The sequence below is a fragment of the Sorex araneus genome, chromosome 2, assembly GCF_027595985.1.
Source record: "Sorex araneus isolate mSorAra2 chromosome 2, mSorAra2.pri, whole genome shotgun sequence".
In the NCBI taxonomy this organism is placed as follows: domain Eukaryota; kingdom Metazoa; phylum Chordata; class Mammalia; order Eulipotyphla; family Soricidae; genus Sorex; species Sorex araneus.
In genome coordinates this window covers 25,312,034-25,329,123 of record NC_073303.1, presented here as the reverse complement: position 1 = coordinate 25,329,123, position 17,090 = coordinate 25,312,034, and the positions used below count along the sequence as shown (strand labels likewise).

General features: G+C 44.1%; 1 protein-coding gene across 1 annotated transcript in view; it reads right to left on the bottom strand.

The window, feature by feature from the left end:
- Positions 1-1,609: 1,609 nt before the first annotated feature.
- SLC26A8 (solute carrier family 26 member 8) overlaps positions 1,610-17,090 on the bottom strand; it is an 86,141-nt gene continuing 70,660 nt past the window's right edge. The window contains exons 18-20 of the mRNA XM_055124326.1: positions 13,953-14,007; positions 13,673-13,857; positions 1,610-2,035 (exon numbers count right to left, since the gene is read on the bottom strand). Coding sequence (XP_054980301.1) covers positions 1,610-2,035; positions 13,673-13,857; positions 13,953-14,007 — 666 coding nt within the window. The remainder of the gene's footprint in view (positions 2,036-13,672; positions 13,858-13,952; positions 14,008-17,090) is intronic.

The following is a 17,090-nucleotide window of genomic DNA, read 5'->3' as shown; positions in this document are numbered from 1 at the left end:
TGTTGGTGGCACCATACCCCGTCTTTGGTTTTTTTAGAATCGAACCCAGGTCGGCTGCATGCAAGGCAAATGCCTTGCTCACTGTACTATCACTCCAGCCCCTAAGTACCCAAGTACTTTGAGCTGGATACAAAACTTGAGTTTGCTTAGGCATGTGTAAAGTAGGGATTTACCCTAGTTTCTGGTGCTGTGTATGTAGTACTTAGTAAATGTTTGTAGAATGAGCTAGCTGTGTTAAAACACACCTAGATGTTAACAAGAATTTCTTTAACAGACAAGAGAGATTAAGTACCCAAGCCAGAAGGATCTTGTTTATTGAATGGAAAATAAGATTTAGAATTTCATATACCTTAGCCCAGGGGTCTTTACTTCTTTTTTGGTTGTAGCTTAATAATAGATTTATTTTTCAATGCTAAAGGGGAACTTTTTAAAATGGATTTGAACCAAGCTAGTTACGATTGACATTTATTTATTTAGTTTTATACCATAACCCTAGGACTGGAGCAACAGCACAGCAGGTAGAGCGTTTGCCTTGCATGCAGCCGACCTGGGTTTGATTCCTCCTCCCCTCTCTGAGAGCCCAGCAAGCAACCGAGAGTTATCTTGTCCGCATGGCAGAGCCTGGCAAGCTACCCGTGACATATTCGATATGCCAAAAACAGTAACAAGTCTCACAATGGAGACATTAGTGGTGCCTGCTAAAGCAAATTGATGAACAACGGGACAACAGTGCTACCATTACCCTAGGGTGTTTCTTGGGGGCTCATTTGATCCTGGCCATCAAACTTAGGGCCTTGCACTTACTGGCTATGTGTGTTAGCATTGGAACGATCTCCGTGTTCCAATTATGATAAGATTTTCCAACTTCTAAGAGATTTATGTATGTCGCAGATTGCAACAAATTTGATCCACCAAAAATACAGATTTCTGCTTGCCTATAGCTTAGAAACCTATCAGAAATAAGGCATGGTGGTTGAGAATTTGAATACCAGGAAGAGATCCTGACCTTGGAGTGTTGGTCAAGGTGCTTTCAGTGTAACAATTCATCCTCAAAGGCTCTCCACTGGCCCGTCTCCACCATCTGGGAGTGAGAGACCTGACATATAAAATACAAATACTCCCCAGTTGTTTTTTTTTCCCCTCTTGCACATCTCTTTCTCCACCATTTCCATCAACTTTTGGAATTTCTTCCACCCCACATTCCCTTATGGGATACAGAGAAAGGAAAAGTTGCAGGAAGGATCCAAATAGAGCTAGTTTTATATTTTATTTGAGCCTCCTCTCTTTGGAGCAAGGGAAACAGAGATGAGAGGAATAAACTAGAGCTGGCCTGGCGAAAACCCCAGAGGTGTCGGGTGTTTGAGGAAAGAAACGTTTCACTAAAATATATGTGGGAGGTGGAATGAGGTGAGTCTGGATAGGGGATCCAGAGATCTTTCCTTTGGTGTTGAATATTGTGATGTGAGAGGGAGACCTCGGGGCTGAGTGAGGACGAAGGCCAGCGGATGGAGGGGTGCCAGAAGAAAGACTGCTGTCTGGTAACTCATGTCACCAAGTGACCCAATGACCCCGTTGGGTGAGGGAACAACCACCAAGGGACTATCGCCCTCTACTGATAACTTTTCTTGAAGGGATATTTAGTATTAACAGACTCGGGTGATTGTGAAGACTCCAATCTGTTCCTGGGGCCTGCTGTCCATGACGAAGGGTAAGTCTGAGTTGGGACGCTGGGATAGGAGGATGGGCGTGGAGGCCACTCATCCACCAAGGGGTAAGTATAAATCCTTGTCGTGCGTCTGTGTTCAGGCTGTAATCGGGACATAGACTCAGCTTCCAGCTCCGACTCAGGCTCCAGCTCGGACTCAGGCACTGTCTCAAGCTCATTATCATGTTCCGAATCCAGTAAGTGCTTCAGGGCCGAGTCGAGCTCTGAATCTTCCTCGCCGACTGACGCCAGGCCTGTGGAGTAGGACCTAGGTCTACCTTGTGGGTTAGGAGGATTGTCTTCGTCTGCTAAGTATCTTGCCTCGTCTATCTGAAATAGATACAGTGGGTTCATAATTCCAATTAAAGCTTATCGTTTAACACAAAAGAATCTCCGAACCAAGCAGCTCGCTGCAGCGAGCCAGGCCAACTCCACCAGGGCGCCTCAGATGGGGGCGGGTGTCGTCCTTCCACCTGCCCCCTAAAAACCCCAGTGGCCGCCAACCTCCAGAACCCAATGAGAAGTGCAGGGATGTGGGTTCAGTGATGACAAACTCCAGGCCTCAAGGGATAGGGGATGAGAAGCCAGTCCTTTTCATCCCCCCTCCCCCCATGAGACCCTGGAGGTCACGCCCATAAACTGCCTCGGCTGCTACATAAGCCACGATCCACAGACACACAAAAGAATCTCCGAACTGAGCAGCTCGATGCAGAAGTTTCTTCAGATCCTAATTATCTAAAATTTTAGAATTCCAGGAGCATGTGACTACACTTGCGGCCATGTGACATCTTACGCTATTTGTAACAAGCAATAAAAAAAAAGAGTATGGGGGAGATTGTCTGCCATAGAGGCAGAGGGAGGGGTGGGATACTAGGGACCTTGGGGCTGGAAGATGTGAACTGGTAGAGGGGTGTGTGATCGATCATTGTATGACTGAAACTCAAGCAGGAAAGCTTTGTAACTGTATCTCACGGTAATTAAAAAAATAAAATTAAATTAAAAAGCCTATTGTTTAAGCAATTGAATAATTTCAGAATATACAAGGCCTTACGGCACCAGAAATCATGGGTTCCTGGCAAAGTAGGTGATAAATCTGCTCTTATCTTTGCATCTTCAGTTGCATCCTCATTATTCTTCAACCTCCTGACTTCCACTTTCTCTGGCTCTGCTAGCTAGCCTGGATTTCACAGTCTGCCACTTAAAGACCTTGACAGTCTCTCAAAACAGTTTGTCTTTTCGACCTATCTTCCAACCCACTGTGGAATCCCTGTCCGGAAACTTAGTGCCTTTCATGACCTGATTTCTTGTCACCTTCCTTATTTCGGTTGTTCCCACCTCTTTCTCTGCTCATGAAATGAACCAAAGATGCCCTATTATTATGTACCTTTGCTCTGCTTGCCTTGACCATCTTTGTCTCTTTCACAGATTTATTATTCTAGATTCAGATCAAAGATAACCAGCCAGATTCATAACTTTGTGTTCCAACTGTACCCCCCTCACACCTTTATCATAGTGCCACTAACGGATTATTTGTTCACAAACACACACTGTTTTTAGATTCTGAGCTCCTTTAGCATATCTGGTTCTTGATCTACCCAAATCTAAGCACTTGGATCCATCATGTAGCAAATGTGCTGGAGGTTTGGAAAAACACCCTTGTAGCAGCATCTTTTTTTTTAATTAATTTTTAAATTTTATTTTATACTTTTTAATTGAGGCACCATGAGAACAGTTATAGGGCTTTCAGGATCAAGTCTCAGTCATACAATGATCAAACACCCATCCTTTCACCAGTGCACATGTTTCACCACCAAGGATTCCAGAGACCCCCCTCCCTCTCCCTCTCCCCCTCTGCCTATGTGGCAGATGATTTTCAATTAACTCTCTCATTGCTTTGATAACATACAATTTTTGACAGAAAACTCACTATCATTATTTGGAGTTTTCCTCCCAACAGTCAGACCTGTCGGAATGGCATCATTAGATCGTATGTTTTCTATTGTTGATAACAATGAGCCTATGATGTTGCACGGTCGTGAAAGTGGCTGCCCAGTTTTGGGGTTCTGGTATTAAGTCCAGAGATTAATATTTCTGCCAGCAGCCCCTGCATTACGAGATTGGTTTGTGTGCCTCTGGGATCATGGCTGTTCAGGAGCGGGGGAGCTGTTTGTGGGAGGCCGCTGGGATCTCATTGGGCAGGAAGCAAGACCGGTTCTGCGCACACACACACACACACACACACACACACACACACACACACACACGCACCCCATTGCAAGATTCCCCATGCGTCCCATTGTTGCAAGCTGCTACCTCTCTGTCCAATTGGCACTAGACCATGGTGGTTGCCATGCTGCCGAGAGTGGAAAAAGACGAGGACAAAAACCCTTTCCCTCCCAGGGCTACATGGGACCGTAGGTTAGTTCAAAGTCCATGAGTGTAGTTGTTGTGGCAGCATCTTATCTAATTAACAACTTAAAAAATACGATATTTGAAATACAACTTGATTATCATTCAAATGAAAAGGAATGGAATGACAATAGCAAGCAAGATTCACCAGGGGTGGGGCCGGAGAGATAGTACAGTGGATAGGGTGTTTGCCTTGCACATGGCCAACCCGGGTTGGTGGGTTTGATCCCCAACATCCCGTATGGTTCCCCAAGCACCGCCAGGAGTAATTCCTGAGTGCAGAACCAGGAGTAACCCCTGAGCATCATTGGGTGTGGTCCAAAAAAGAAAAAAAGAGAAAAAAAAAGATTCACTGGGGAATATTGTGATATGACGGCAGCAGTCTTAAGATTTAAAACTTAAAGGAGACAACTGTACTCCAAAAGAAGGTTATTTTTAACTGCCACATTCACTCAGAAGCTTATTCATCTTTTTCTGCAACCCAAAGATTCAGCACCTGCTCTACTGTAGCTCTATATCTGTCCCACTGACATCACAGTACTGTTGCCTATAAAACTAGACTTCTGATGCTGGCCTCTAGCTTCATCTTCTCAAAAATCATCATCCTCATCTGGGAGAGCAGTTGTTTGAGCAACCTCTAAATTGTGCTTATATTGTGCATGGACCAAAGTTGGTTCCATGATTACCTCCTGTGGGGTGAGGGCTCACAACACAATCCAAATTCAGGTCTGGTTTCCTGGTTTCCTCTTCCCTCCCTCCCTCCCTCCCTCCCTCCCTCCCTCCCTCCCTCCCTCCCTCCCTCCCTCCCTCCCTCCCTCCCTCCCTCCCTCCCTCTCTTTCTTTCTTTCTTTCTTTCTTTCTTTCTTTCTTTCTTTCTTTCTTTCTTTCTTTCTTTCTTTCTTTCTTTCTTTCTTTCTTTCTTTCTTTCGCTTTCTCTCTTTCCCTCTTTATTTCTCTCTTTCTCTCTTTCCCTCTTTATTTTTCTCTTTCTATCTTTCTCTCTTCCTTTCTCTCTTTCTCCTTTCTTTTCCACATCTGGCAAAGTTCAGGGCTTATTCTTGGCTCTGCACTCAGGGATCAATCTTTCCAATCCATGCCATTGTCACATGTAACGAGTGACCTCCCATTGATGTTTTGGTTGGCCTTTTCCTAATAATAAGTGATTCTGATCTTTTTTTTATGTTTCTGTGCCTCATTTATGCATCTTCTTTGTGTTTTTTTTTCTTTTTGGGTCACACCCGGCGATGCACAGGGGTTATTCCTGGCTTATGCACTCAGGAATTACTCCTGGTGGTGCTCAGGGGACCATATGGGATGCTGGGAATCGAACACGGGTTGACCGAGTGCAAGGCAAATACCCTGCCCTCTGTGCTATCACTCCACCCCTATACATCTTCTTTGAAGAAATATCTAGGTTCCTTTGTTCATGATTGGACTCCTTCCTTTTTGTTGTTCTGTAAATTTAAAAATTTTAAATATCAACCCCTAGTTAGATATCTCATGTGCAAAAATATCTTTTCCCAATTGCTAGGTTTCCTGTTCATGTTCTGCAATAGTTTCTTTTCCTATGGAAAACACTTGCTAATCTTATGTCCTCCCTTTGTTTATTCTTGCTTTTGTTGCACTTGCAATTAAAGTTGAGTATTTGAATACATTTCTAATGTTGAGGTCTGGGGAATGCATACCCTGTAGTATTCAGAGGTCACTCCTGATACCCCTGGTAGTACTCCTGGAACAATACCAATTCTTAATGTATGTTCTGATAATAAGAGTGGTAAACCAGAAAGATGCCTTAGAGTCAGAGAGACAGTAGTGGGGTACTGATTATATTTTCTAAATGACAAATTTAGAAAATATAATCTATATAATCAATTATACTTCATCTGAAAAAAAATATAGACATGTTACTCTGAATACAACATCTAACAAGACAGTAAATGTAGACATACTTAATTTTCCTTGTTTTGCACATGGCTGACCTGGATTTGATACCCATCATCACATATGGTCCCCTAAGCACCACCAGGAGTGATCCCTGAGCACAGAGCCACGAGTAGGTCCTGAGCACCACTGGAATGGCCCCCAAATCAACAATGATAAATAAAATTTCCTCTCTAGAAAACTAGAAAAACATAGTAAATATACTCTTTCTCTAATATCATTTGGATGTGCAGGGGTAGTGTGAAGCCTTCCTCTGGGCTCTTCCCGTCCTCATCACAAGCTAGTCTGTAATTAATTTTCTGGGAGTAACCCCTGTGCATCTCCAAGTGTGACCCCAAAAGCCCGCCTCCTCCACCCCCCCAAAAAAAAAGTCAATACTGATTTAAGTGGAAGAGAGAGGAAAAATATTCATGGAAAATGAATAAGTTTTATGAGAAATATCAGATTCCAGCAGATACGTCAGTATCGGGATGATGGGCACTCCATAAAGTAGAGAGAAGGGCACAGAGACCATATTCAAAGAAATAATGGCTGAGAACTTCCGTAATTCAAGAAAAGAACTAATCATAGATGTCCATAACTCTGGGAGAACACCCAAATTTCTGAATCTGAAACAACCTCCAACAAAGACACATCAATGTTAAATGGACAAAATACAACAATAAAGAAAAAGCAGTGGTGCTTGCTAGGTGTCTTGTAGCACACAAAGGCACCTCTGTCAAGCTCTCAGCTGACTTCTCGGCAGAAACCCTCCAGGCAAGGGAGAGGGTGGAATGACATAGTCCTGCTTTTTGTTTTTTGTTTTTTTGAAAGATTAAAAAAAATGATCCAGGGAGCTGGAGCGATAGCACAGCGGGTAGGGCGTTTGCCTTGCACGCGGCCGACCCGGGTTCGATCCCCGGCATCCCATATGGTCCCCCAAGCACCGCCAGGAGTAACCCCTGAGCAGCGCTGGGTGTGACCCAAAAAGCAAAAAAAAAAAAAAAAAAAAAAGATCCACATATACTTTATCCTGCAAAATTTTAATTCAAGTGTGATGGAGGTACAAAACTTTCAAACAAATGCTAACAGAGTTTCACCTGCCCTGCCCTATATGTTGAAAGAATTTCTACATAAAACACCCACAGTAACATGAAAAGAGACACCCACAGAGCAATGGCTTCCTTTCTCTTTTAGGACTTTTTGGCCCATACCTGGAGCAAACAAAAACAAAACACCATATAGATGTCTTTATTTATGACTCATTTATAACATCGATATGTAGACATAGCTGCCTATATAGAGACATATAAATGTCTTTGTTTATAACACACCCTGGGCAAAAAAAAATCATAATAAGGCATATAGAAAAAGAACAGGGAGGAGTTCAGAATTCCTGTTGCCTAGATAAAGGTTAGAGCTAGAATTAGCGATAAGCAGGGGGAGTGGCAGGACTATGGGGTCACCCAGTGAAACTCCGAGGAGGGAAATAAATACTCGTCTGTCTGAATCCGGCTACAGTGCCAGGGCCCTGGAAGCTGACAACATTTTTTTTTTTTTTTGCTTTTTGGGTCACACCCAGCGATGCTCAGGGGTTACTCCTGGCTTTGCACTCAGGAATTACTCCTGGCGGTGCTTGGGGACCGTATGGGATGCCGGGGATCGAAGCTGGGTCAGCCGCGTGCACGGCAAACGCCCTACCCGCTGTGCTATCGCTCCGGCCCTGGAAGCTGACAACTTTTGCAGACATAATGTTATAGCTCTTTTTTCTTTTTTCTTTTTGGGTCACACCCGGCGATGCACAGGGGTTACTCCTGGCTTTGCACTCAGGAATTACTCCTGGTGGTGACCATATGGGATGCTGGGAATCCTCAGGGGACCATATGGGATGCTGGGAATCGAACCCGGGTCGGCCGCGTGCAAGGCAAATGCCCTACCTGCTGTGCTATTGCTCCAGCCCCTAGCTCTTCTTTCTTACCACTAGTGCTAAGCATCCAAGTCAGTCTCAGGCTACACTTCCCTACCCAGCACCCAGAGAGGAGGGGTCACCAAGGCTCTGCTGGGTTACCATCAAATGAGGGAAAGTGACTGGACACAGGATGCTGGGTCATTTATAATCTCTTCATAGAAAAGAGGGGTCCAGGTGGCTGCTCAGGCAGGCACCTGCAGCTAGAGAGAAATCTCAAGGATTTCATCAGAGACAGTTTGGCAGGAGAAGCTGCCTCTCTCTGGCTCATCAAAGACACGTACTAGAAACCAGCAAAATCTTAGTCTATAAAAATCCACCCTGTAAGCAAAAGAATATCAAACCCTGACCTTGGCGACAATGGTAATACGGAGCCAGAAACATAAACAAGAATAAAGTGAGTTACAAACAAAATATCAAAGGAGAGGAATAGCATAGAATCTGTTTTGTCTCATCAATAGTGGCACACAGAGAAAATGATCTTAGAGAGTAAGAGACTCAAAGGGTCCTCATAGGAATAGTAAAACAAAATTTACAATAACAGAAAAATGGGGCTGGAGCGATAGCACAGCGGTTGGGCGTTCGCCTTTCACGATGCCGACCCGAGTTCGATTCCTCCGCCCCTCTCAGAAAGCCCGGCAAGCTACCGAGAGTATCGAGCCCATGCGGCAGAGCCTGGCAAGCTACCCGTGCATATTGAATATGCTAAAAAAACAATAACAATAAGTCTCTCAATGAGAGACGTTACTGGTGCCCGCTCGAACAAATCGATGAGCAACAGCAGAAAAACAAAAATGAGAGAACTAGCAGGGAAAATCATCCAAGTGAAAAAACAAATAAAAGAAATGGAAGAGAATTAGTTGACAGAACTGAAGCTTTCCCAAACCCAAATCCATAAAATAAAAAGAACCAAGCCCAGGTGATATACTCCAGGATCTCAACACAGAGATGCATTGGATATTCAACTTGAATAGCAAGGAAAACAAAAGCAAGAATCTACAATTGGGACTGTATCAACTGTATTTTTAGACACTAAGATATTTCATTTTACTCACCATATAATGTTCCTCCCCACAGAGTGTCCACTAGTCAGAGCCTCCCTCCCATGCCCCACCCTCCAGTGTACATTTTTGAAACTCAAAGTAAACTACTAAGAAAAGGCAACAGCAATTAAGAGAAGATATTTGCACATCCTATGTGTGATAAGAGATATATAAATATATATATATATATCTCCAGATATATATATCCAGAATATATAAAAAACTCACACAACTACAAAACAGAAAGGCAAGCAATCTAATTAAAAAATGGGCAAGAACCTCATAGCTGGAAGCCTGCTTCATGAGCGGAGGGGTGAAGGCAGATGGAATAGAGAAGGGATCACTAAGAAAATGATGTTGGAGAATCAGTTGGATGGGAGATGTGTGCCGAAAGTAAATAATGGACCAAAAATGATGGCCTCTCAGTGTCTGTGTTGCAAGCCATAATGCCCCAAATTAGAGAGAGAGAGAGAGTATGGGGAATATTGTCTGCCGTGGAGGCAGGGGGAGGGTAGGAAAGGGGGGGTATACCGGGGATATTGGTGGTAGGGAATGTGCACCTGTGGAGGGATGGGTGTTTGATCATTGTGAGATTGTAACCCAAACATGAAAGCTTGTAACTATCTCACAGTGATTCAATAAAAAAAAAAAAAAAGGACAAGAACTGGGATGTGACTCAGCAGTAGAGCACAAGCCTCACATCTGTGAGGTCCTTGGTTTGATTTCTGGGATTTCAAAAAATAGGTTAAAAAAACCTAAACAGGGGGCCGGAGTGATAGCACAGAGGGTAGGGTGTTTGCCTTGCATGCGGCCGACCTGAGTTCAATCCCCGGCATCCCATATGGTCCCCCAAGCACCGCCAGGAGTAATTCCTGAGTGCAGAGCCAGGAGTAACTCCTGGGCATTGCTGGGTGTGACCCAAAAGGCAAACAAAAAACAAAAACCAAAAAACCTAAACAGGCACCTCTCTGGAAAGGACATATAGAAGGCCCACTACCACAGGAAAAGGGGAAACTCAGAACCACAATGAGGCATCAGGTGCGCCCACCATACTGCCTCCAGCAAAGGAATAGAAATGGTGTCAGGGAAGAGTGGAGATAAAGGAACTCTGGAGCAGGGTCTAGGATCCAAGTCCTTAGTTCATTTTGAGTTAACTTTCGGGCATTGTGTGAGCTAGTGTCCACATGATGAATTCAAATTTTTATTCTTTTTCATGTAGCTATTCAATTTTTTCCAGCACTGTTTATTGAAGTGACATTTTAATCTCCATTTGTGCTCTTGGTTCCTTTATTGTAAATTCTGTATCACTGTCATCCCGTTGCTCGTTGATTTACTTGAGCGGGCACCAGTAACGTCTCTATCCCTCCCAGTCCTGAGATTTTAGCAGCTTCTCCTTACTCGTCTTCCCAATGATTGGAGGCTCTTTCAGGGTCAGGGGGATGAGACCTATCGTTACTGTTTTTGGCATATCGAATACACCATGGGTAGCTTGCCGGGCTCTGCCCGTGCGGGTGGGATACTCTCGGTAGCTTGCCGGGCTCTCCGAGAGGTATTGTAAATTATTGTAAATTAACTTTACATAATTGTGAGGATAGTTCTGGGCTCTCAATTCTATTTTGTTGATCTGTGTGCCAATTTTTATTCTAATACCACACAATTTTGATTAACATACCTTCGTAGTTTGAAGTTGGGACACATGATACCTTTGATCCCCTTTCATACTATTTACATATTCAGGTGTTTTTTTTTCTCTGTGGATCCATATGAATTTTCGGAAGACTTCTTTCTATTCCCTTGAAGAATACTAATAGAATCTTGATAGTGCATTGACTCCGTAGATTGTTTAGGTAAAACAGCCATTTTGATGTTTATCCTTCCATGAATAAAAAACTATCTTTCCATCTCCTTGTGTTTCCTTCTCTATTTTTAAAGAATGAATCTTGTACCTCTTTTGTTACATTTATTCCTTGTTACTTAATTTTTTCTCATGCAGTTTTAATGGGACTTTATCTAATGCCAATAAGATTGGCACCTTTGCAGCAGAGACGAGACAAACACTCATGGACTGTTCAAGCTTTAGGTCACCAGGGCAGCCACTGGTGATCACACAGGTCTGGGGGCCATTTATTCAATACAACATGGCCCCCCCATCCTCCAACAGACACTGCTTAAGTTGACAGAGAGACATTAGCATACTACAGGTACAAGAAGATCAGAGCTAGCATTTTTTCACATAGCTAGTCAGTAGACACCCTTAAAAGTATAAAAGACCCTAAACAGTTTATTCTATGCTTTCTGGGGGGGGGCACGCCCAATGCTGATGAAGGTTTACTCCTGGCTCTTGAAATCAGGAGATACTCCTAGAGGGACTCTAGTGACCATATGAGATGCAGGCAAGGGAACCCGGGTGGGCTACGTGCCAGGCAAATGTCCTACCTGCTGTACTATCACTCAGGCCCCTCTCACTCTATGCTTGCCCAGTGCACTCTTGCAGCCAGCAGATATCTGTCATCTTTTCTTTTCCTTCTGCTGTTCTATTCTTTCCTGGATGCACATGTGCAAACCTTTTGCATTCTAAGACCTAACTATTTTTGTTTGGTTTCGGCTCTTGGCCCAAACTTTGCAATGCTCAGGGCTTACTGCTGGCTCTGTGCTCAAAGCTCACCCCTGGTGGACTCAGGGAAGCATAGAGGGTGCAGGGGTTGAACCCAGGTTGGTCACATGCAAGGCAAATGCCCTACCTGCTGTCCTGTCTCTCCACCCTATTACCGTCTGTAATACGTTGAGGCACATTTCCTTTTTTTCTCATTTTGTTGAATGTCATAAGTGGAAGTTGAATTTTGTCAAACGTTTTCTTTATATCCACTGATACGATCATATGATTTTCGTTTTCCCTACTGCTGTTTCTGCCTCCTTTTTAAAATGATGTAACTGTATGTATTTATTATCAGGATAATGTTAATGTTGATCTTGCAGAAAGTGTTTAGAAGAATTTTCTCTTCTTCATTTATTTGGAACACTTGAAGAAGGATTGGTAAAAGTTCACCTTTGAAGGTTTAGTGGAACTCATTCATACAACCATCTGGTCTTGGGTTTGTGTTTTAGGAAGATTTTCTTTATTACTGCTTTTTAATTTCTTTGCTTGTAATCTATTGCTTCCTGACTTGGGTTGTGGAGGTTTTAAGAGTCTATGAGTATGTGCAATTCTTCTTTGTTCTCCAAATTAATGCCATAAAGTTGTTCTTAGTAGTCACTTATGATCCTTGTAATTTCTAAGCTATCTGTTGTAATTTCTAATCTTGGATATCTTTTGCTTCTTTATTTTAGTAAACTTATTTTTAACATGTTAACACACAAATACATATTTCTGTGTTAGCACTTTCCTTATGACAAACATTATAAAGCATATTAAATCAAAGAAGCAGGAGCTTAAATGAAAAGAAAATTCTAACCATTAGATCATATTTTGGTGTCTAGGTGTATTTTCATTGCTCTTTTGAAAGGAATTTTTTTTTGAATTTTAAAAAATTTATTTTATTTAAAATATTTTTTAATTAATTTTTTTAGTGAGTCACAATGAGGGTACAGTTACAGATTCACACCTTTTCGTGCTTGTTTTTCCCTCATGCAATGTTTGAGAGCCCATCCCTCCACCAGTGTCCATTCTCCACCACCAATGAACCCAGTATCCCTCCCATCCTGAAAGGAATTTTTTTTGTTGCTTTGTTTTTGCTTTTTGGGTCACACCCAGCAATGCTCAAAGGTTACTCCTGGCTCTGCACTCAGGAATAACTCCTGGCGGTGCTTGGGGGACCATATGGGATGCCGGGGATTGAACTCGGGTGGCAAACGCCCTACCCACTGGACTATCGCTCTGACCCGGAAAGGAAACCTTTAACCATTGCAAGTACCAATCTGAAAACACGAACGTATGTCAAACCCCTCCTCCCCTTTTTTGTATTAATAAATGGCAAAAAGGGGGATGGGGCTTATCATTACACTTTGCATTTAGTTAAGTTGAAGAACTATCCGAACACTCATAATGTAATAGTCCAACTAAGTGCTAGACTGACATATCTTCATTGTGCAAATTTATGAGTCTTAGTGTTTACTCCGAGGGTGGGATGGGTGGTGACTGAAGATAGAGCTAGGGGAGACATTTCAAATATTTGGCCATTGCCCTGGCAGCACTGGCACCAGTCAAGCTTGCTGTGCCAAGAGGCCTCTGCTCCATGGGCTAGTTGGAAAAGGCACCAAGATGTCATGGCAGTGAGGGAACTTGAGAGTCAAGCTCACTTCTTTTTTTTTTTTTTAGGTCACAGCCGGAGATGCACAGGGGTCACTCCTGGCTCTGCACTCAGGAATTACTCCTGGCGGTGCTCAGGGAACCATATGGGATGCTGGTAATCGAACCCGGATGGGCCGCCTGCAAGGCAAATGCCCTCCCCGCTGTGCTATCGCTCCAGCCCCAAGTTCACTGCTTTTAATCAAGGGGTCAAGGGGCATTTCAACCTCTCCAAGTCTGGCAGAATCCCACTCAAAAACCTTCCCAGGATGGCACTGACCTCTAGCAGACCAGCCGACACTGCCCACCTCACTGCCCACCCTGATAACGCTACGCCATCCAACCTTCTCTGTTTCTGAGAAGGTTTCCTGTATCACTGTCTCGTTTTCATCCACGCTCAGCTCGGAGGAGTCCGGCAGCTTCCTGGACAAGGCGTACAGCACGGCATCGTGGGTAGTGAGGAACAGCTGGGTCTTGGTGATACCCTCATCAAAGAAGTCATTGCTCTCAAATTTCCTGACCACAGAAGCTACAAAGCAAACCAGAACACAGGCAGGGTCAGACAGTTGGGGAGGAGAGTCCGGGGGCAAGACACAGCCCTCTCCCGGGGGAAGGAATACTCACAGTGGCACCCTGCGAAGAGCACCAAGACGTTGGCGTTTCGGAAAGCATTGCACATCTGTGGGGAGAAAGTAAACCAGCGTGAAAGACCTTCACGGTCACAGGGAAGGGGTATTCTGATCAGCCAAGTTTTTAGCTCCCCTTTCTCATTTTTTCTTTCTTTCTTTCTTTCTTTCTTTCTTTCTTTCTTTCTTTCTTTCTTTCTTTCTTTCTTTCTTTCTTTCTTTCTTTCTTTCTTTCTTTCTTTCTTTCTTTCTTTCTTTCTTTCTTTCTTTCTTTCTTTCTTTCTTTCTTTTAATAAATCACCATGAGGTACAATTACAGACTTACAACCTTTCTTGCTTACGTTTCAGTCATACAATGATCGAGTTCCCATCCCTCCACCAGTGCCCATTCTCCACCACCAATGTTCCCAGGATCCCTATCCCCCGGTACCCCCTGCCCAGGCTCGGTGACAGACCCCTCCCCTCCCCTCCCCTCCCCTCCTCTCCTCTCCTCTCTCTCCCTCCCTCCTGCCCTTTAGAGCTTGGTAGCCGGCCTCACATGCTGGGGGAAAAGGCAGCTCAGATAGAGAAGGGACCACCAAGTAAAGGGGGTTCGAGTGCAGACAGTACTAAGAGAGCCACAGGCACTGGTGGAGTGAGAGTTTACTGCCAAGTCCTCAGGCCTCATCGCTGCCTCGGCGTTATTGCTTTGTGTTTGCTTGTGACTTCTTAACTCTGGAGTTCAACGAACAGGGGAAGGAAACGGCGGTCCAGAGGTAATCAAATGAGAGACCAGAGGGGCAGTACAGTGGGTAGGACACTTGCCTTGCACGCGGCCGACTGGCATTTGATCTCTGGCACCCTAGATTGTCCCCTGAGTATCCACAGGAGTGACTATCAAATGGACTATCAAAGTGGACTATCAAATGCTATAGTGGGGATAGAACTCAGGAACCCTAATATCCTGCAAAATTTGACTCTAGAAAATCAACTAATTTTTAGTATTTGATTAGTAAACATCAAAGACTGACCTCCAGTTTACTTCAGTCGATATATCTATCTTGGGACCATAATCCTTAAAGTTCAGTTTTAAGCAATTAAATATTAATCTTAATATCATTAAGATTGAAGCAACTCCTAGCCTGAGTTATTACTTCTGAGCCCTCGTATTGCTTTTGGGCTAATGCTTATGAATACATTAAATTATCCAAAGAGAAAATAAAAGACAGATACTACTTTCATTACCCAGAGGAAACCAGAAAACGATTCCTTTTTTTTTTTTTTTTAAGTGCTGAGGAGCAAATTCAGGGCTTCACCCATGGGCATGGTCTCCAACACTAAAGCTGTAGTCCTTCTTGGTCCTAGGGCAAATCATAAAGTCTTTGGGAAGAACAAACAATGGCAGAATCAAGGCCCCTAAATGAGGAAGATGACTGCTGGGGCTTTTCTTAGTAGGGTTTTTTTTTTTTTTCTTTTTGGGTCACACCCGGCGATGCACAGGGGTTGCTCCTGGCTCTGCACTCAGGAATTACCCCTGGCGGTGCTCAGGGGACCATACAGGATGCTGGGATTCGAACCCGGGTTGGCCGCGTGCAAGGCAAACGTCCTACCCGCTGTGCTATCGCTCCAGCCCCAATTTTCTTAGTAGGGTTTAAGGTGGTTTTCTTTTTGTTTTGTTTTTGTTTTTTTTGGGTCACACCTGGCAATGCACAGGGGTTACTCCTGGCTCATGCACTCAGGAATTACTCCTGGCCGTACTCGGGGAACCATATGGGATGCTGGGAATCGAACCCGGGTTGGCCGCATGCAAGGCAAACACCCTACCTGCTGTGCTATCACTCCAGCCCCCACTGTAGGGTTTAAGTTTTCTGTTATAAACAGAAAAAAAAAACACATCAAGTTTTCCTCCTAGAAGGTGGTCTAGAACACTTCCAAAAGGAGTGAAGAAGGCTGCGCCCTTAAAGTATAAGAGCGTACCAAGAATCCCCGAAAGTTGTGAAGTACAAGTGTCTGACAGGGCTGAAGTAAGGCTACTCAGGTCAGGCTGGAGCAGAAGCCATCAACCTTGGCCAGGAGTGCATGGTGCATGCCAAGCACCCACACACCAGGTGTTGCTGCCCAAAAAAGAAGGCAAGAGAGGAGAGAGAGAGAGGGGAGAGGGGAGAGGGGACAGGTGAGAGAGTGAGATAAAGGCAGATGCTGTTAAGTCTCCGTGCTGGACAGGCTATCACTAGCTGTGAGACGTGTGTCGCAGGGCTGTTGAGAAGTGAATGGGACAGTGAATGGAATATAATGGGCACTCAAGAATGGAGGCCGGATGAAATCTAAAGTAACATGGACAGTGAGTGCAAGACTGGGAGAAGGGAATGTGGCCCAGTGAGTAATTTCAGATGGGAAAAAAAAACCAAAATGACGGCACTGACCATTATATATTTGAGTCTGAAAATGGGGTTGGGGAAAGAGGGCATTTCATGGATAGGAAAGTCCTTGACATTAATCTCTTTCAATCCTTTTTTATAGGTGTGAAAACCAAAACTTGGCGTAGGTTAGAGTTGCCTTGTGTCCTATGAGCCCCGGGATATAGGACCAGGCCCATGAATCCAGGTCACCAACCTTGGTTCCTCTTCTTCCCATGACCTTTGACACAAGAGGAGCTGAATTCCCTTAAAGAATAATCTTATTCCTTGAGGGTCCATGGATAGAAGAAGGAAAAGTCAGCCAAAGTTACATCTCTCCAGATACTGTCAGGACCAGTGGAAGCAGAGAGAACCCAGAAGACAATATTTGAGACATTTAAACAGCGTTGTCCCTTTCAGGATAAAGAGTAAGGACTAGGGGCTGGAGTGATAGCACAGTGGGTAGAGTGTATGCCTTGCACACGGCCGACCCGGGTTCGATTCCCAGCATCCCTTATGGTCCCCTGAGCACCACCAGGTGTAATTCCTGAGTGCATGAGCCAGGAGCAACTCCTGTGTATCACCGGGTGTGACCCAAAAAGAAAGAGAGTAAGGACTGGAAAACTGAGATAAGCTGGTTGAAAAGAAGATATTGCACTAGCAGGACATTAAACAATGAAATCAATATGGTTAATTGGACCTCTAAACTGTCTCTATTGTATGAGGAGAGAATGGAAATCAAAAGCACACAGCTTTTGGAG